This window comes from Planococcus citri, chromosome 3 (assembly GCF_950023065.1).
Source record: "Planococcus citri chromosome 3, ihPlaCitr1.1, whole genome shotgun sequence".
NCBI lineage: Eukaryota > Metazoa > Arthropoda > Insecta > Hemiptera > Pseudococcidae > Planococcus > Planococcus citri.
Genome location: NC_088679.1, coordinates 36088312 through 36108433, shown reverse-complemented (window position 1 = coordinate 36108433; position 20122 = coordinate 36088312). Strand labels below are relative to the sequence as shown.

Below are 20122 nucleotides of genomic sequence, written 5' to 3'. Positions count from 1 at the left end.
ACCTACACTCCGATTCTGCCACAATACACAAGGTGTAAATTAAATCTACGTATAATGCTTGAAAAAAATGAACACTGGTAAAAAGTATCGAAGATATTCACTATTGTTGATGAATATTTTTTGATGAGAAAAATGAGAAAATTCATATCGAAAAGACAGCGCAACTCGACCATTTTCAATTGCTTTTTGATTGAGGTCACTGGCCATACATAAAGGTGTATACTATATATGCATTGATGTCATTTGCATGTATTTTGTGGTTATTTGTTTTCAACGCCGTTGACCGCGTTTATTTCGTCGAACGCTAAAGAATGTATTTTTTCCGCATTTGAATTTTTTCTTTCTCTTTTCACGAATACTTGGGTTGTTTTCCTTTTTGTTCAGTGTACTTTGTTTTTTCCTCTTTTTTTTTTTTCATTTTTTGTGCTTCTTTAAATCAATCTTACCATAAGAGGTATGGTTAAAGGGAAGGTTCGCCAATTGAGAAAAAATGGTATAAAATTCATTTACGAACTAAAAGAGAGAGGAAGAAGAAAAAAACTTGAGAGAAAAACTAACGAAATTGATGTTACGTTTACCCTTTCTATATAGTTTTTTTTTCTTATAGAACTTCGGGGCTCGTATACAAGTGCAAAAGGCCGTTGAAATAAAATTTTCTAAAACCGCCATTGTGTAGTAAAAAGCTTTAAAAACGAACAACAATATAGCCATAAAAAAAAGTAGAAAAGAAGAGAGAACGGAGAAGAGGCGAAGTAGAAGAAGAAAAACTTTGTACCGATGAACGGTGTTGTACCCCGTATATGTGTGCAAAAGAACGTGGAAGAGTTTACACAGAAAAGTTTAAAGAGCAATCGTATACCACGCGTACACGTCCACTTTAGCCGAACAGATAGCAAGCAATTACAGTAAATCATTGTTAAAGAGAGATTCAATAAAAACTTAGGGGCGTCATCGTGCACCCTTCGTTGTGCCTTCCGTGAGGCGAAGGCAGGCGCGGGCCAAACGAAATCTATACACATTTCTACGTTACACTGTGTATGGTTTTCCGCAGTGTGGCTGTCGGTTGTGAGGAGGTTGGTTCGGGGGGTAGCGGTGGCCAACCAGTGAAAGAATGAACGCTTACATGAATTCATTCGGCAAGTTTAACCCCTTCAAAGGTGGCCGTTTTTCAGTGTAGCGATCGAGTCTGGGAAATAAGTAGCCGACTTGATTCGATTTCGTATTCCCGATAGCGTCTTTTACCGAAGAATACCTTTTTGTGATTTTTACAAAGTTACGAAATAAGGCCTTTCTATGTAAGCGCCTCTCTAAGCCGTTTAACTCGAAGAAAAATGTTCGGACGTGATAAAGCAACCGATTTCGTTATTAGAATCTTTATGAAAAGGACTCCGAATTCGTCTGGGATTAAAAGAGTAAAAAAAAAAAGAAAAGGGGTAACGAAAAACGTGTTAAAATTGAAACAGGAGAAAGATTATTTTCGATATGACTGCTTCTTGCTAATACTGCTGCTGATTTATTGGAGAATTTTCTTAATTTTTTGCTCCGTTTTCAATTTCTTTTTTTTCCTGTTCGCGTTCGTTTCGTTTATATAGGTACCTTTTTCTCTCTTACTTTATCTGATTCTCTTTTTCCTACTTCGATATTTTTTGGCTGTTGTAAGGTTTTCTCGTCGTATTTTACTTACAATTGTACCTAACCTGTAATAAAAGGGTGACGAAGTTGAGACGGTTTTCATTTTTCAACGGCTTTTTCCACGTTCTTTTACTTTTTTCAAGTCCTTCTTTTCATTTCTTATTAAAAGTCATCATTATTTTTCATTTGTCTATGCATCTTTTATATTTCGACGCTTTGTTTCGATTGTCGAGCTATTTTTTTCCAGTCGCTCGTGTCTTAGGTTCGTTGTTTTTATTATTCTTATAATTTGTAACGTGTTATTTTTTTAGCTCTTTTTGGATATAGAAATGTAATTTACGTTGTTATTACAAACGCCGAGCTCGTATTTTAGGCTCGCAGTCTTTGTGAAATTTCATTATTTGCAAAATTTTCCGAATTAAAACATGTAAAGACGACGAAGCTGCGTTAGCGTAAAAACATAATTGTTAGGCAGTTGCTCTTGTTTCAGTTGTATAATTTAATATTGTGCAAGTTTTTTTGAAATGCGTTTATAACACGCCATGTTAAGCTTTGCATAATGCATGGTTTCTAAAGAGTAACAACAGCAGAACAGGAAATGGCGAAATGTTGTCACAAGAAATAGCCCCATTTTGTTGAAAAATTTATCCATTGTAGGGAGGTTGAAAGTTGAACACCTATAATTATAAATTTACAACGATATTTTCTTCATAATTACGTAACGTATAGTAATGGCTTTGTACAAAATATAGCGGTTTGCATACTTATATGTATTATGTTTTTTTAAAATTCATGTTACAGTTCCTCCTGACAGCTTGAGTGTGATCAATGAAAAAGGCGACCATATTCCCAACTATATACTGGGACCATATGCCGAAGGATCATCCGTCAATATTACCTGTATAGCAACAGGAGGTAAGTTTTCATATTTACGTATGATTTGAACCAACATTGCTGCCATTATGAATAAAATAATACGTAGGTACCCCTGATATTTATGAGAAAAATTCTATCAAAAAATTGAAGGAAAAAAATACCAGAAAATTTGAAAAAGTGTTCGTTTTAAAACTAGGTAGGTATTGATGCCTGGGTTATCATTTTGAGATGAAAATCAGGAAAAAGCACTTCATTTTCAAGGTACATAAGAAGGAAAACACTTTGAAAAAATGATATTCATACACGTACCTAGTTTTAAAACGATGTTTCACGCTTACAAAAATATCAAGGTACCTACTACTACCTACATAATAATTTGGAAACACATACTGGAAAAGTTGAGAAATGCATATGTATGTTTTTTTGGAATTAGGTAGGTATCTACCTACATAATAAGAAAAAAAAAACACGCCAACAAATTAAAACATACATATAATATACGTTTTTTCAAGTAGGTAAGTGATTGAGAAAAAATTGAGATTTTTCATGATTTCGTATCTTAATTATTACGTAGATATCTACCTATTTTTTTTTCGAAAATGAGATTCTTCTTCAGTAAAAACACTTGAAATAAAAATGAATTCATACACGATTTTCAAATTAAAAATTACATTAAAAAAACCGATTATGTACTCGCATTGCTGCTGCTTCCATTTTCGCAGCACATGTTGAATGATTATTTAATTTGCTCGCGAAAATGTTAGACGGATTAAATTTTGGTCTTCATACACATTTTTGAAACCAGCACAAAAATACATTTTAAACTAGGTAGGTACTTATTTATATCAATATTAATTTTTGTGAAATTAACAGGTTAATACTCACATTTTTTCTCGTCTACATATTTCTGCGGAATCGCATTTTCAAAGAATTGGCAAAGTCTATTCATCTGCCATGAGTTCTCACTGATATATACTGATCCACTGTGATTTAAAAAAAAGGTTCATTAATAAAATAATACTTCGAAATTTCTATTAAATGTATAGTTTTTTGAAACTCGCATGTTTTTTTCTTCTTCATAATAGCCAGAAGTTGTCAGCATGAGAAAAAAACAAAAAAAACATTTATTTAGAAATACTTAATAGACTTTAAATTGTGCCTTTACTATCATTATCATACATGTAGGGTAGGCCTATGCCCAGTTCTTTCTTGTTGTCACAAGAATTTCAATCTTTCTTTCACATTTTATGAACGCAAAAAAATGGTGTTTTTTTTGCTCACATGTACGTTTTAAAAATTTGAATTCCAACCAATTACACTCGAATTGATAGATATAAACGTTGGATACATGACAACATAGGAGAAGAATGTATATGTGAAATTTAAAAATCATTAAAATTAAAAAATGGTCCTGTTTATTGTTCCCATGCAAATGCAGTGTTCCTTACACATATGATTAAGTGGGTACGTAACGTAATTTGAAAATGTCAGAGAAAAATTATGTAAAACGATCTTACATAGGTATGCTTTTACAGAATTTGCCAGTCTTTTCATTAATATACTTACCTACCAGGTTTTTAGTTTTGCGTATAAACGTTGGATACATGAAAACATACGTATAGGAGAAGAATGTTAACATGGATTTTTTTTTGAGGTGTTGATGGTTTTGTATTTTGTTTTGCTTCCATGCAAATGCAGTGTTCCTTTTATGATTAAGTACATTATTGTAATTTTAAAATGTCAGAGAAAAATTGTGCCGGTCTTTTCATTAATACACTTATTAGGTTCTTAGTTTTGCCTGAGTTACCTATACTGAATAAAAAATTTCATTTGATCTCTTAATGAATTCTAAACTGCTGAAGAACTTCTTTGAGGATTTTTTCAAAACCCCAAGGGATATGATCCGATTAAAAGTTTTTTCTTAGAAGACAGTTTCACTCCCTCTACCACTTTTTACCATTTTTTTTAGAGGAGATCATCTTTGAACACTGATATGACATTTTTCAATTTCAAAGCAATCACGAACACCAAACGAAGCGAGGGCGAAATCTCTCCAAAATTTACTGAACAAATTAACAATTTAAGAAATATTACTATTTTTGATGTCTGAAGGTGATTTTGTTGGACTTGGCCTGGTATGTTCGATTGGAACCTCCTTGAACACTCCAACAATAATGGATCATGCCTGGTGCCAGTAAGGCTGGTCAAGCCCACATCCAATCTGTGGGATAGCGAGTTTTCCCCTATTATTCTAAGTACTAAAACATTTCTTCACAAGATTTTGGATACCGAGGGAGAAGTTCATACAAAATATTGTGAAGTGGCCCTGGCTCATTCTCTCTTCAATTTTTTGCTCCAGAGTTGCCACTTCCCCCACTTTATATTAGGTTGGGTCAGTAGCACCTCCCTTTCTCCAAAGTGATGGATGAAATCCCTCGCTATCCTAGCAGACATTCTTAATTCCTGACTGACACAGCGAGCCAGTGCAAATGATGGGTCTAGCATGAGTGGGCTGTTGGACTCGACCGCTGTTTGAAGCTATGTGTGAAGTTGCAACCTCTCACCAAAATTCAACAAAAACTCAACGAGACGAACTGTCTCAAAAGCAAAATATATACCAATACTAATACGACATAATGATCACAAACTGTTTTATATGTACATACACCAATCATGGTTCATACATTGTTTTATAGCATTTCCTCAGATTATTCATGCGATCAGATAACATCACTTATATTACTTTACCATATGCTGCTGTGTTTTATAATTTGTTAATTTTGATTTTTAATTTAATTGCGAGGGGCAGTGACGGAGTTATTGGGAGCTCCGGATTTTGATTCATCATCGTGATGTGTACTACCTCTCCAGGGGGTAACGCGTACAAATCAACGCATACCCTTATGCCAGGATTTTGATTACATTTATGGAAATTTTAAATAAAAGAATAAAATTTATGATAAGACAAAATGTTGGAATATCTCCAAAAAATTGTGAGTCAAGAAATCCTTTTTTTGGTTTTTCGAGTTCAATAGATTTTGATTTTTCGTCAAAGTCACTTATAGAGGATTTTATCTCAAAATTTGAGGTATTTACCTAATAGCCAATTTTTATCCAACAGTTCAAATAGATTTCGGAATAAAGTGGCTTCTGGGAATGGATGGACTTCAGAATTGATGTCCAATTTTTCCCACTGTTTTGGCAGAACCCTTCTCACAGTATAGATTTTTTGATTTAATTTTAAACATGGGAATCATTTTGGTATTAGTGTGGTCTTGTAATTCCATGTTGCAATGAGGTTTTATTTTCAAAGAGCCCCAATAGTTTTTGTCATATTTTACCTTGAAAGTGTGTATTCCACCCCACTGCTGATGGACTGCATTCATAACAAAACTAATAGGGCTAATTTTACATAATATGCTCAATTGGGTACTGAGTGGCTATCTGTTACAAACAGAAAACAGAAATTTTAAGACAATTGAAAATGTCACTGACAAAAATCTCGCATCTATTGCCAATTATCAAAATATTAAAATTTTTGACTCTATTCAAAAACAAAATAATACAAATTTAATTCCTTCCCAGTAGGTAAGTTTGTGTCAGCGTTTTTGCGTCAGCGTTTTCAGCCATATGTCAACCATTGGAAGAAAACATTGCAAAATAAGGTGAATATCATAACGAGATAAATTGTGAAAAAAATGGGTAGAAAATTTGGGGTACAATGGGTACATGCTTTCAAGTTGCATGAATTACAAGCTGCACCTATGTACACACCTGTTACATGATCATGATGTCTGACTTTTTCATCTCCAAAAAAGTAATTTCCACAAATGCAACATTCTATCTCATTTTTAAAATTTTCTATGTCTGAAGGTGTCATGGTAATCTGATTTTTATATTTTTGATATCGTTTAGCAATTATTTTACCAAATTTTGTCAATTTTTTGAAAAAAATTTCCACAGCATGGAGAATTGGTTTTGAGATTGCGATTTGTTGGTTTGTTTTGCTATCAAAGTTTCAGCCAGCCTTTTCGCCGATTTGGCTACTTTGTCTTTGACTGAACTTGTCAAGTTGACGGCTATCTCCTCCATCTCTAAAAGAGCGGTGGTGATGCCATCTCTTATTTCTCTCTTGATGTTGCCGCTGTTGGCGAGTAGGTTCCTGCATGTTTCGATAAGTTTTAGGAATTTGTCTTCGACATTGGTTTTTTTTTTGGTAAACACCTCTGACTCACTAGGCGCTGAGGGTTTAATTTATTTATAAAAGAAAAAACAATCTTAATCTTAGGGTTACTAATATTAACTACTATTAATTATTCTAAAATATAGCTATACCTTCATCCCAAGATTAAGACAAGGGACGGGAAGGGGAATGGGGGGGGGAGAGTGAGACGGATCGTCCACCCTGACCCAAACCCCTAGGCGGTTGCCTAAGACTCGATCTCTCCTACATGTTTGAATGCCTCTTTTTTTCCTAATGTTGTGTGAGGTTTTGAAATCAATTTTATAACTTTCACTTTTCTAAGTTTCTGTGGTTAGAGTTGCTCAAGTGCAAGAGGGGGTCTTCGTTTGAAAAATGACAAAAGAGTTCGTGTTCAAAAAATGAAGCGAGGTTTTCTGGGAGTGAGAATTTTTTCTCATTACAATTGGTGCCTAATTTCTTCAAAATCAACGTCAAAATTGGCGCCAGATTAGAAATCTTACCAAGATTCAGACTGGTTGGACACCTATCTAACCTTGTAACTCGATATTAGGTATAACCCATAATCAAAATAAATTTTTCAATTTTCGTGCGATGTGATTAGTGTAAGTAAGGATGTATCAAAACAATAAAAAAAATAATTTACTACCAAGTTTTCCGATTTTGATTCCAATGCTTTTTTCTCTGTTTTTTCCAAACCTTTATAGATTAGACCTTCCAACTCGTCCTTATCTTCAATGTTGTTTATGTAGGTTCCTGTATGACAATATGAGTGCTAAACATTGAAGTTTGATTTACAGGAAGACCGCCTCCGAGAGTGACATGGTGGCAGGAAAACGCCTTATTAGACGAAACTTTCGAAAAACTACCAAATAGACAGATTCGTAATGTTCTTAGGCTGGAAAAATTAGAAAGAAAGCATCTTAACGCCGTGTTCACATGCCAAGCCAGCAATAATAACCTTGTAGCACCGATATCCAGCGCTGTTACATTAGATTTGATACGTAAGTAAGAAACATTTCATTTACCTAATTGATATTGTACATATAATAAAATACACCACTTGGAAACCTTCTCTAGTGAGCCAAAATGAAAAAATTTCTCTTTCAACATGACCGCAACAATAAAAGCTATAAACTACGCTTCTATAGTGAAAGAAAAATGAAGGAGGATGTTAAAACAACAAAATACCGAAAAATAACGATGTTAAATTATTTGATAAAAGACAATTTCATATTTTTGTTTTTACTCAAAACGATATAAATAACAACGTATTTGTGAATTCAGCACACCACGCGAAAAATAAGACTGGAAACAGTTAACAGGCATTAAATGAATTAGTTTCCAAGTACAGTGCGACCTAGCGCTAATATAAATTACTGAAGACTTGTGGCAAATATGCCAGCGAGGTCGGGGTACGTGGTATAAGTGAAGTTCACGTATAACCACGCGCGTAAAAATATCGCAATTTGAATAAAAATTATATAAATTTAATAATTTCGCTCAACAGAGTGTTGCTTTCGTGTATAGCAAAGCTCTTGTACACATAATGAAGGCAAAGAGTGAAACAGGGAGTTGAAAAAAAAATAGGAACAGGAAACCCAGAGAAACAAATTCGTTTTTCTTTCTTTTTTTTTGACCATGTAAAATATACCCTTGGTTATAACTCAACTGTGTGTCTTCATTCATCATAAAGACCGCTACCATCGCTATAGTCTGAACGAATGAACTTTAACGTAAATATTCAATAATGCCGGCAAAAAAGCGCCGCAATTTGTTTCGAAAAATCAAACAACCTTAACCAATTCATCGGTATAGTACATAAAGCCGAATTACCAAACGAAACCACATTCTGTGGTAGTTTTTAATCAAATTGTTTTATCATTTGTTTCCCTATCGCTTTATGTGTGATTTTAGGCTGTCAGGTTTGTTTAAATGTAAACATTTGAGCGGAAATGGTAAACGACTAGTGAAAAGATTCGATAAAATATTCGATATGATAGGTTTGTTCGTTTTAACCACCAGATTCAAAAGAATCGATTCTCATCAGGAGCGGATTCTACGACGATTCTTTTTAGTGAAGTTTTTCTGTTCGATTTGGACTAGTTTGTTGATATGTTAATTTTTGTGCTAATTAAATTTCATGATTTATTTTCAGCAGGACTTCTTAAAAAATCACATTGGTGAACAAAAAAAATTTTTAAACTCAAAACCCATTTGGATAAACACAAAAATAATCTAGAAGCGAGAAGCGATCTGGAGAAGCGGCTGTGAGGTGCTCCAAAACAGTCATAGATCTGCTCCGTTTTGTAGAGAATCGAACAAGAATCTGATAAAATAAACAACTGCATGTGACGTCACGCGCTTCAAAACGAACGCAAAAATCGTAGAATCAGATTCTTTACACGAATCTCCATAAGAAGCGAGTTAAAACGAACAAACCTATTGTTACATTTACCACTGCATCGGTATAGTTGCGGTTCCTCGCTACTTCAGTTCTCCATACGAGCGATGCTTTGATGAGGATTTTTGTATTTGATTAATGAAGGAGTGTGGTGAGATAGATTTCATTTGAGAATTGGTTAGATAGTCAAGTGTTATTGGCAGATTTTTGTCGTTTTTCCTTTTTTTCCCCCTAAAACTTATTTACTCAATCTTTTTCACCTTTGGGTATTATAATTTTGCACTAATTAGCTGCGTGTAATTTTGCTGCTATACTTAGTGTCAAGCTGTTTTTTGTGTGAAAGTTTTGTAATTTCAAAGTATAGGGAAGTACCTACATTTGATTTAGGATGATTTACCAGTGAAATTTATGGTGGGAGTACAGTGCCGGATTAAGCATGTTCCCGCTTTCATCTCTTATTCTGGACTTTGCGCTCCGTCCCCTCCACATCAACTTTCATATAAAATAATATATTCAACATTTATTTTATTTTTCAACAAACAAACATGTAAACTACAGATAATACATAACAAACGATAATAAATTTTAAAAAATCAATTTACTTTCTATCTAAACAATGAATGCAGATTCTTTCAAAATTGGTCCAAAAGTGTCTGCGACATTTTAGGCTGGCAAACTAATTGATAATTTCGTCAATATTCAGTGTTTTGATGAAATCTGCCTGAATGCACAAGAATGTGAGATCATTTAACCTGTGTGATGACAGAAATGCATTTTTTAAAAAATAATGAATAAATGTGAAATTATGCAATATTTATACCAAGCATCGGTGCCAGTGGTTGTTAAACCACCAGCATCCATAGCTGGAGCACCTCAGCGTCTCCGGTGCAGCTCAGAACATCATATTTTTAATTAAAAGTTTATCAATCTTGGAATCTCCCTTGGGGAGTTGTCAATGACTAGAATCCTCTCCGGCATTGGGGGAAGAACTGGGGCTGGAGCCGATGAGGTGGATAATTCAAGTGCATTTGATGGACCATATGAAAAAATGAAAGCCATTGTCGACGCAAAAGTTAAAGTGAAGTTCTCCTGACCTCCCAATAAAAAAACGGGATTTTTTTCTTCTCCTTATTAGTCGCTTCTTTTGGCTTCTTCTCATCGTTTTTATTAGTAGTAACCAGAAAGGTTTCGTTTTGATTTTTTCTGAGGCTTTGGTACAACTACATACGTTTCATTTATACAGTGATTTTTTTGAGGTGTTGGTGAAACTTCATTTTTTGAGCTGGTTGCTTGACATTTTTTAAAATTATTATTCATTGTTCCTGAGGACAGGTCTTGAATGTTGATGGCAATGGCGTAGGTCTACGCTGACCCCTCCCCCCATCAATATTTTTTTGAACTGACAATGAGGTATTTTTGCCAAAACTAATTGACTGAAAGCTGGAGCAAATAAATTACGATTTTACTGAAATTGCCCCTTCGTTCCAGGAACATCTGTAGTGCTATTAGTAATATTTCTTCTGGATGACTTTCAATTCAAAATGAATGTCATCATTGAATTTGGTCAGAGATCCTTTCATCTTTTTTTTCGCCATCAACACGGCCTATGTCTGCATTTTGAATTCTAAAAAAAATCAAATGCTTTACCTTGTTTCGTTACTACTCCAGGAATAACAAAAAAAGAAAAAAAAATACATGACAGCATAATTATTAAAAATTTAAACAAATTTTAAAACTAAGTAAGAGTTGAAACAATTAAAACGAAGACTAAGATAATAAATATCTATTAACGAGACAAAGTATTAATAGATTTATGTACTTAATCTGAAAATAGGGGAAAATCGAAATTTCCCAAAGTTAGGCAGAAATCGGAAAGCTTTTGTAATTCAAGTGATTTTTGGTACCTGCTTTTTACTCAAACTATAAGTAAGACAACATTAAAATCTAAAAAAAATCTCATAATGATAATTTTAGTTTGATAAAAAAGTGAAAATTTTCAAATTTGAACCCAAAATAGTTGGATCAACAGAGCATGTCAAAAATACGTCACGAAAACCAAAACATTGGCTTACGTACCTCATGAATTAATTACATGTATCTGTTATGTAAGGTATTAAAAAAAAAATGGAAAAAAAAGAATAAAGGAACACAACCCTACACGCAAAATAAAACATCAAATTAAAGACTAGAGACGACTGAACAATATACATTGCTTCACTCGACAATATTTGATTTAATAATGTCGAATTCTACGTATTCTCAACAGTGTTAGTATAACTGGAAAAATTGACGCGAGATTGCGAAAGATATCAGTAAAATGATAAATTATTTTGGAAACCCAGCAAAATTTCCAGAAAATTTCTGTGGTTGAGAGATAAGCCACACAAGACCATTGAAAAAAAAATAAAACTTACCAGACAGACAGTGAAATGAAAAAGTTTTATGGTGGAATAATGATGTTGGTGTAAGATTAAGTGTAAAATTACCAATTCGCGTAATAGTCTGTTCGGTATTACGTATAGTTATGCTAAAATGCATTCCACGAATGGATGTTACATATGCTTCTATTTGTGATTTTCAACATAAAAAGTTGTCCAAAAAACGGAAAAATATGAAAAAATGGACCGAAAACAGAACAATTTCTCATATTATTTTATTTAAATGGAAGGGGGAAGGGTTCGATATTATTACAATCAATTTTTTCACTTCTTCAAAATAAATTTCGTTTTTTTTTCAATTCAAAATTCTAGATCATTTCCGCCAAATTTATCATTCATTACTCAAGAGAAAATTTTTAGAAATTAAAATTTCCAAAATAAGGGAAGAATAAGTTGAATATTAAAATACAAACCATTTTCCCAAAAATACCTCAATATTTTTCAGAATGGGTAGGGTCCCCAATTTTTTGTTCCATGATTAAAAAATAGTAAAAAAGGTAAAAGTAGAACAATTTCTCAAATTTTATTTGAATCAGAATGGAAGGCGGAGGGGTTCAATATTATTTTTCCTCTACTTCAGAAAGCATTTCGACTTTTTTTTCAATCCAAAATTTTCATATGAAGACAATTTTTGGAAATTCATATTTTTATAAAAAAGTAATAAAAAAATAAGGGAAGAATAAAATGAGAAACAATTCATTTTCTCAAAAATACTTCAATATTTTTCAGAAGGGAGAGTCTCAAAATTTTTGTTTTATGATTAAAAAATAGAAGAAGTGAGTAGAAAGTATCAAACAAACAGGACATATCGTGAAAAAGAAAACGGTAAAGCAGTAGAATTTTCTGAAGGACACCCTTTTTCAAATATTTCATCCGTTGGGAATCAAATAATATACTAAAATTCATCACTCTTTACTGAGAAATTGTTATAGAACGAAAGTAAAAATGTCTCAAAACATTTCATTTTCTGACTTGGGGAAGGAGAGTTCAGTTGATAGCGTTTTTATTAGTGGGTAATTCCACGTCAATTGGACCAAGAAGTGGTAGGTGGGTTCGGCGATTTTTTTGAAATTTTTCCTGTGGAAAGACCTTCCGAAGGGATGACCAATGGCGCAAATCGCAGCCCTCTAGCTCATTTTTAACGGCAGCCAGGGGGTGTCAAAGTTTTCAGTGAACCTAAAATATCATCCATTTCAGCAGTGGATTGCTCGATAACCGCGATACCTACAAAAATGGAACTTTTTCCCATAGTTAGAGGTTTTGAAAGGCTTTTTGGTGATATCATAAAAATCAGTGTTGCCACTTTTTTTCGTACAAAAAATTAGCTCAAAAAGTTTCAAAACGTAATTTTCATATCGTTCCGACCCTCAAAAATTCTGAAAAAAATATATTATGGACAACTGTTCATGCTGAACAACATACTAAAAAATTTGGATGGTAACTTGTAACATAGTCGATTTAAAAAAATTTTAACTTTGCGAAAAAATGCGATTTTTTGATTTAAAACATGAAAAAATGTTTTGATTGGTAAAGTTGACCCATTTGACCCCTATTTTCACGTATCTGTTGAAAAAGTTGAAAAAACCCCTTTCACTCAATAAAATAAACTCATCACAAAAAAAATCAAAATTTGAAAAAATTCAATTTTCAATTTCAAACATCAAAAAAAGCTTAAATTTATTCAGTTGTCTTATTTTGACCACTTTCTGACGTATTTCATGAAAAAGTTGATAAAAATCTCACTCACAGCAAAAAAAATGAAATTTGCTTTTTTTTGAATTTTGATTTTTTTTGTGATGAGTTCATTTTATTGAGTGAAAGGGGTTTTTTCAACTTTTTCAACAGATACGTGAAAATAGGGGTCAAATGGGTCAACTTTACCAATCAAAACATTTTTTCATGTTTTAAATCAAAAAATCGCATTTTTTCGCAAAGTTAAAATTTTTTTAAATCGACTATGTTACAAGTTACCATCCAAATTTTTTAGTATGTTGTTCAGCATGAACAGTTGTCCATAATATATTTTTTTCAGAATTTTTGAGGGTCGGAACGATATGAAAATTACGTTTTGAAACTTTTTGAGCTAATTTTTTGTACGAAAAAAAGTGGCAACACTGATTTTTATGATATCACCAAAAAGCCTTTCAAAACCTCTAACTATGGGGAAAAGTTCCATTTTTGTAGGTATCGCGGTTATCGAGCAATCCACTGCTGAAATGGATGATATTTTGGGTTCTCTGAAAACTTTGACACCCCCTGGCTGCCGTTAAAAATGAGCTAGAGGGCTGCGATTTGCGCCGTTGATCATCCCTTCGGAAGGTCTTTCCACAGGAAAAATTTCAAAAAAATCGCCGAACCCACCTACCACTTCTTGGTTCAATTGACGTGGAATGACCCTAGTTTATTAATTTGCTCGGCGAGCATATTCTCATAACATCACTACTCGGTATAATAAAATTAAAAACACCAATACCTACTAAACGATTCGACATGTTGCGTTCATAGATTGGATAGTCGTCCAGGTCTTATAATAGCGCGCTGTTCGTATCATCGTTAATACTACCTATCTATTTCTGAATTCCTCGGGTTTGGGAGTTCGCTTGGTATTCATCGAGTATCAGGTGATTAAAATCATTCTAAATTTATGCTGATCGAACTCTGATCTCTGAAAAATATTCTCATATGGTTGTTGTAGTTCACTCATAATAAGTAGCTACTCGCCATAGGCACCTACATACCTCAACTGGAAACTTGAAATACTTAGGAGACTATTTGTTGAGTATTTGTGCTTAATTTTGACTAAAATCTTGTAAAATTTGTGAATAATCATCCACTGAATCTTGTCGCTGATTTTCAAGACTTCTTCGGAGTTATTTTCAATGATGCGAATGATACCATAACGTACTTGGTTGGAAAATACCCGAGCATTATACATGTGTATCGCAAAGACTGGAATGGCACACGCTTCACACATACCGCGAATTTGGAATGCTTATAACTGTTGTAATTTTACAATACCCACTTGGAAATTATAACAAGAATGATGGGTAATAAAGAAGCCAATTTAGGAACTTTTCTGAACTGTTAAATGTTATTACAGATGGCAACTGAATACCAATGAAGTATATTGAGGGCTTGTTAGCGGCGTTTCTGTTCTAACAAAACGCGAATAGGAAGTTACATCGGCGAAAGTAACATTAAAACGAAGCCGTGCTGCGGGTTTATAAAAATTTTTATGCCTTCGCCTTGTCCCGTATTCACGCCGAGAATTGGTTCAAAGGCAAAAAGAAAAACTATTCCGGGGAACCACGCTTTGATTTATCATCGAGGTATCCGGCTTCCTGGGCTTGATCTAATTATATAGTTTTATACGATCTTCCATTTTCGTATATTGAAATTCTGTACACGATCGTTTCATTCCGTTCATTTTCATTGCTGTCTCGGGAAATTCTTTTTTTTTCGCTACGGATGTCGGAACGCTTTCTATAAATTAAACTTCATTATTTCTGAGTTTTTCTTGCGCTTTTTTCAGCCTCCCAACTGATAATGAAACGTGCGAATTGAGCCGCGAATATTATGTCGTTTCGGAAACCATTTCGCCACTTTACCTATCTATTTATATCGGGTGTCCAGTCTATTTTATACATACTTGTAGGTTGTTTTTTTTGTCCCAAGTGTATTTTCGTACAGATTATACGTAAGCAGACGACGAAAAGTATTCCCTTCGTAAAACCTTCTCAGCTCTGGGCTTTTTTGTCGCTAGCCTTTGCCTTTTGTATAGGTATATATACGATGACAGTATAAAATGTCTGTTAGTATAAAGTTGTTTTGCTGTACTAGAGAGAAGAGCTAATTTGATGTTAGCTTTTGGTATAATTTCGCTATATTGAAGCGGAACTCGCTTTTCACGCTTACTCCCGTTAAAATGTTATAAAAAAGTTAGCTAGTTTTTAACTCTTGGTATAACCTTTTCTGTGTAAAATTAAACTCGCTAGTTGTCTTAGTTCATTAAGTTTAATATCGAAGCATACAGAACGTTGGGTCGAGAGGCCAGCCATGTACAGAGCTATTCATCGCTTCTTTATTCTATCGCCAGCTATGTATTTATGGTATAAAAAAAGAAGATAGAGAAAAAGATGATCGATATTTCTACAAAGATGATTGGTCGTGGCGAGTTTTTCAAAAGAACTGACGACTGATAATAGAGGATAAGTTTTTTGATTATCTGTAAAACGCGTACTGTACCGTAAGTACGTGTAGAAAGTTATTTAAAAGGTCTTCAAAATACACGAACGAGCAGCCATCGAGTTAAACTTATCATTGAGAAAACTTTTGTAAATGTATTCGCAACCGCGATTATAATTAAACGCGTAACTTCGCGCACCCGCAAGTTGGGAAGTAAAATTTTGAATATTTTCAACGCTAGCTTTATTAACATATTTTTTGTGTCGAGCTTAAAGAGACGTGCGTTTCTGTGTAATTCAAACCATTCGGCTAAAAACGTATTTAGCCAGGAAATGTTTAGTTTTCTGTTTGTCGAGTCGCTCGGTCGTCTTCGCCTTATACTCCTACGCACACAAATGTATGTATAGGTACGCGTAAAATGGTCGTATTCTCGAGCATTTTTCAGTTCGTTGCTAGAAACCTACCTGCCTAATGCCTTATACAAACATACGATACGTATGCGAATGGAAAACACAACAAAAGCACGCAGAAAGCTTCGACCAGCTTAATTAATAACCTTTAAGAAAGCTGCGTGTATCTTGAGCAAAGTCTACTCTCGTGTTATTTTGGTGTCCCTGTGTTCGAACCGACGTCCATTTTCTTAGCTCGTTCATCGTCAAAAGACGGGTTAATTTCGCTAACGAATTACATTTCAATAATTTGAACGCGTAATTAATTAAATCGTCTTTGAATTCGGTTCGGCTTGTATCGGTATCGGTATCTCGTGTTCCCCGCTCTTGACCACACCAGTCACCCAGCTCAGACGATGTAAAGATGAATATTTTAACAGCACCGTGTAAATCATCAAGCTGGCGTATTGTTTACGTATAAAAGGCGAAGGCATATACCTAAGATGCGAGAGTAGTTTTCATTGTAAACGTTGACGTGGGTGTTCATGCCATTTGGACAGTCGTATATACTCTTCGCAGAAACGTTTAGCGAAAGAGCTTCTGCTGATGCTGAGAAGAGTTGTATGAGAAAAAAAAACCCTACTCGAGACTTTTATTAAATTTATTTTGATGCGATTTTTATTGGCGTGTTTGACACGAGGGGAAGAATTTTTATGTGGTCGTTGCGTCGAAAGTTTCCCGTCAGGATTTTTTTGCTCGACGGGTATTTTAAGCCCGAACGTCATTTTGAAATGGCCCTAAAGCTGCGTGTAAAAATATCACGAATATTTTTACTCGGCTGTCTATACGATAATAGCTAAAAGGATTCTGTTGTATGGATGTGCCTACGTGTAGTATACAAGGTGTCCTATAGGAGATGCCTTTGTATCAGGCTCAGCTACTATCATAGGAGTTGGTACTTCTTATCTCTTCTAATTGTTTTTATCTCATTAATTGCATTCTTTTGAATTTTACCTTTAGTCATTAACTCAATATTCGCTCCACCTTCTATAGGTACCTTTCATCTTGACTTTTTCAAGTTCCTGCTAAAATTAATCCAATATTCAGTGTAAGTTTTGATAACTGGGTTAGGTAAAGTATATCTTCAATTTAATCGCTTTCAAATAGCGAGCTGGGAATCTTCTTCAGTCCCAGGTGTAACTACGCATTTCTCACTTCGACCTTACTAATTGATTAAGGCACCATGATTTCTATTCCAAATATGTAACACACATTCTCACGGCAAATTGAGGCATTAGGACGATGCGTAGGTAAGTACGTTCCGAAAATTCTTACCTCTATGTCCAGCTTTAAGATAGACGTGTACGTATTACGTAATAAATGCTTATCTTCTTGTATTTTGAAACTGAAAATAAATAAAAATATTTACTTACTTCGTAATCAACATTTTTTCAATTCAGATTTTTAAAATTCATTGAAAATTATGTAATGGTTCCATATAAATAGATTCAACTGTCAAAAGGCGACAAGATAATTGGATCTCGATTAATTAGTTGCTCGCTCACTCGTAGAACCGAATTCGCGAGCCATGTATATGCTCAGCCAATGGCCGGCGGAAATCGGGATCATATTTTCAAAAGTCTAATTTTGATGATATTCGAACGAGTCGAACCTTGGCATGAGATTCAGCTCGGAATTTCGTTGTCACAGTACATACGTACACTAAAGACAGAAACACAAGAAATACATACATTAAACATTACATAGGTAATTATAAATTTAAAAAATGAGAAATTTAAATAAAGACACATTAAAATTGAAAAATCAATACAAAAATTATTCATCACAAATCCTAGTTTAGAAGATAATCGAGCGTAAAAAAAAGCCAAACCCCAGGGGAAGAGAGGAGAGGAAAAAAATTTAGAGTCTCGATTTAAATTTCATCTGCATACAACATAAAAGAAAGAAAAACACTGAAAGGCGAAAAATTTCAGAATTCTAATTCAAAATCTATCATCGCAGAATGATAGCTATTGAGAAGGTGCTTGTAACTTCAAACTACACATAATTCGGATGTTCTTTCAATCAACAACAACGTCATCCGTACCAATATTAACAACAGGTATCTTGAAAACGAGACTGATCTGTATTATTTTACTCGTAACCATAATATGTCACCTATTTCAGAGTTTCCAAACTGAGAAAAATCAAAGGAAAACAAATCTCATTTTCATATAGACGATCCATACGTATGAAAACGATTTTGGTATGAAATTAAAGGTTAATAATTCTTCTAAAAATACGCGGAATAATCCTCCCCCCTCCGCGCCCCTGTCTCGCTCAATCACCACTTCAAAAATTTCCGAATGCCGCTATAATCGTGAATTTATCGTGAGTAATTTACCTACCATAGATGCGGTGTTGCCGTCTCGTTGGTACCATACGGCAAAATACTATGCGAAAACACATAAATGATTGGATGAGTTGTGGAAAAGGTAACGGGATTGATCACCCCATACCTCACCACAATAACACTACACTGGCATTGTGCGGTAGGTCAATGTCTTGTATGAAAACACAGTGAATTTACTGCTCGAGTGAACCAAGATCGAACACTTCTTGATAAATTAGGCCCTAAAAATGATAAAAATGCTATTTTTGCAAGTTTTATTTAAAAATTTTACTCACGAGTAGTGGAAAATTGCCCTTTCACCCCTCCACCTGACTACGTCGCTGTCTGTTGCCCACCTAGTGGAAAAATCTTAAAAAATGGCCTGAGTTCGATGGGCGAGGCAAATTTTTCACATATGATGTAATACAATATTTACTCAAGTCCGTGATTACTGGGTTCAAATAATTACTCTTTTGGTTTTTCATCTGAAAAAATTTTTCTTTTTTTACCAAAATATCATCTTATTTAAATTCTGATTTAATAAAATAATTGCTTTCACACCATAGCTACATTTATTCCCTAAAAACAAAACAGAGGAAACTACATAACTAAACAAAAATTTTATTGCGTCAATATTAAGTTTTTTCTCTATCTTCTCTTCCAAGCTCTGTTTTGATTTATGTATTTCTCCTATTCTTGTTTATTCCTGGGGCTCATTGGGTCCTTCCTCTCCTGAGGGTGCCCGCCCCCATGACATCAACATTGTCATATTCTTCTTCTACAAAATCAGGAGGTAATGGCTGAGAAAAAATGAATAAATAAAAATAAAACAAATAAAATAAATAAAATAAAATAAAATAAAATAAATAAATAAAACATTCTCACTGCTAAGTATATATTGGGCTAAAAATGCAAATTGTTATGAACAATTTCACTTACAATATTTCCTATTCCCCTCCTGGGTGCCTCTGCCTTGACAGCACCTAGCACAGTTAGGTGTTTCCTACACCGAAATGGCCAGCGTGGCATTTTCTCAAACGGGAACTCAGGACTGACCTACTACAACCATGAGTTTGAAAAAACCTACAACAATAACTCCAAAATATTGAATTCAAGTTTATACTTACATAGGGTTGTTTGGGCAAAGGAAATACTCCACCCCCATCAGCATATCTAAATTCGTGTCTTGTTCTTGTTGCTTGGTCAAAACATTCAATCTTGGGCACCACAGAAGATGAGAGATGGATCGAGTATCAGCACCCTGAGGCACACTTATTCGAATGCGGATGGGTGACGAGATATTCCACTATAAACATTAAATTTGTGTTCAAATTACTATGTTCAAAAACGTCAACAAACAAATTTTGAAAAAATGATTACCTAGCTGGGGGTCGATAATAGGTATCTTTACAACAAACAAGTGGTCATTTAATGGCGGCCATTCCTCCCTTTGAACTAGTGGACTGTAAGCACCATGGGCCCTCCCCTTGATAAAAATATAAGTCTTATCATTATCATTAAACATGCAAACATTGCTAACCGATAGAAAATCTATATAAACCCCAGTAAAATTCATGCCGAAAAAAAAGAAAAAAAAATCAAAAC

General features: G+C 34.2%; 1 protein-coding gene across 7 annotated transcripts in view; it reads left to right on the top strand.

Annotated features, from left to right (window-relative positions):
* Positions 1-20122, top strand: part of LOC135839718 (hemicentin-1-like) — a 348326-nt gene that overhangs the window by 223722 nt on the left and 104482 nt on the right. For all 7 annotated transcript variants that reach the window (XM_065355879.1, XM_065355878.1, XM_065355873.1 and 4 more), the window contains 2 exons: positions 2434-2547; positions 7510-7713. In XM_065355879.1, coding sequence (XP_065211951.1) covers positions 2434-2547; positions 7510-7713 — 318 coding nt within the window. The remainder of the gene's footprint in view (positions 1-2433; positions 2548-7509; positions 7714-20122) is intronic.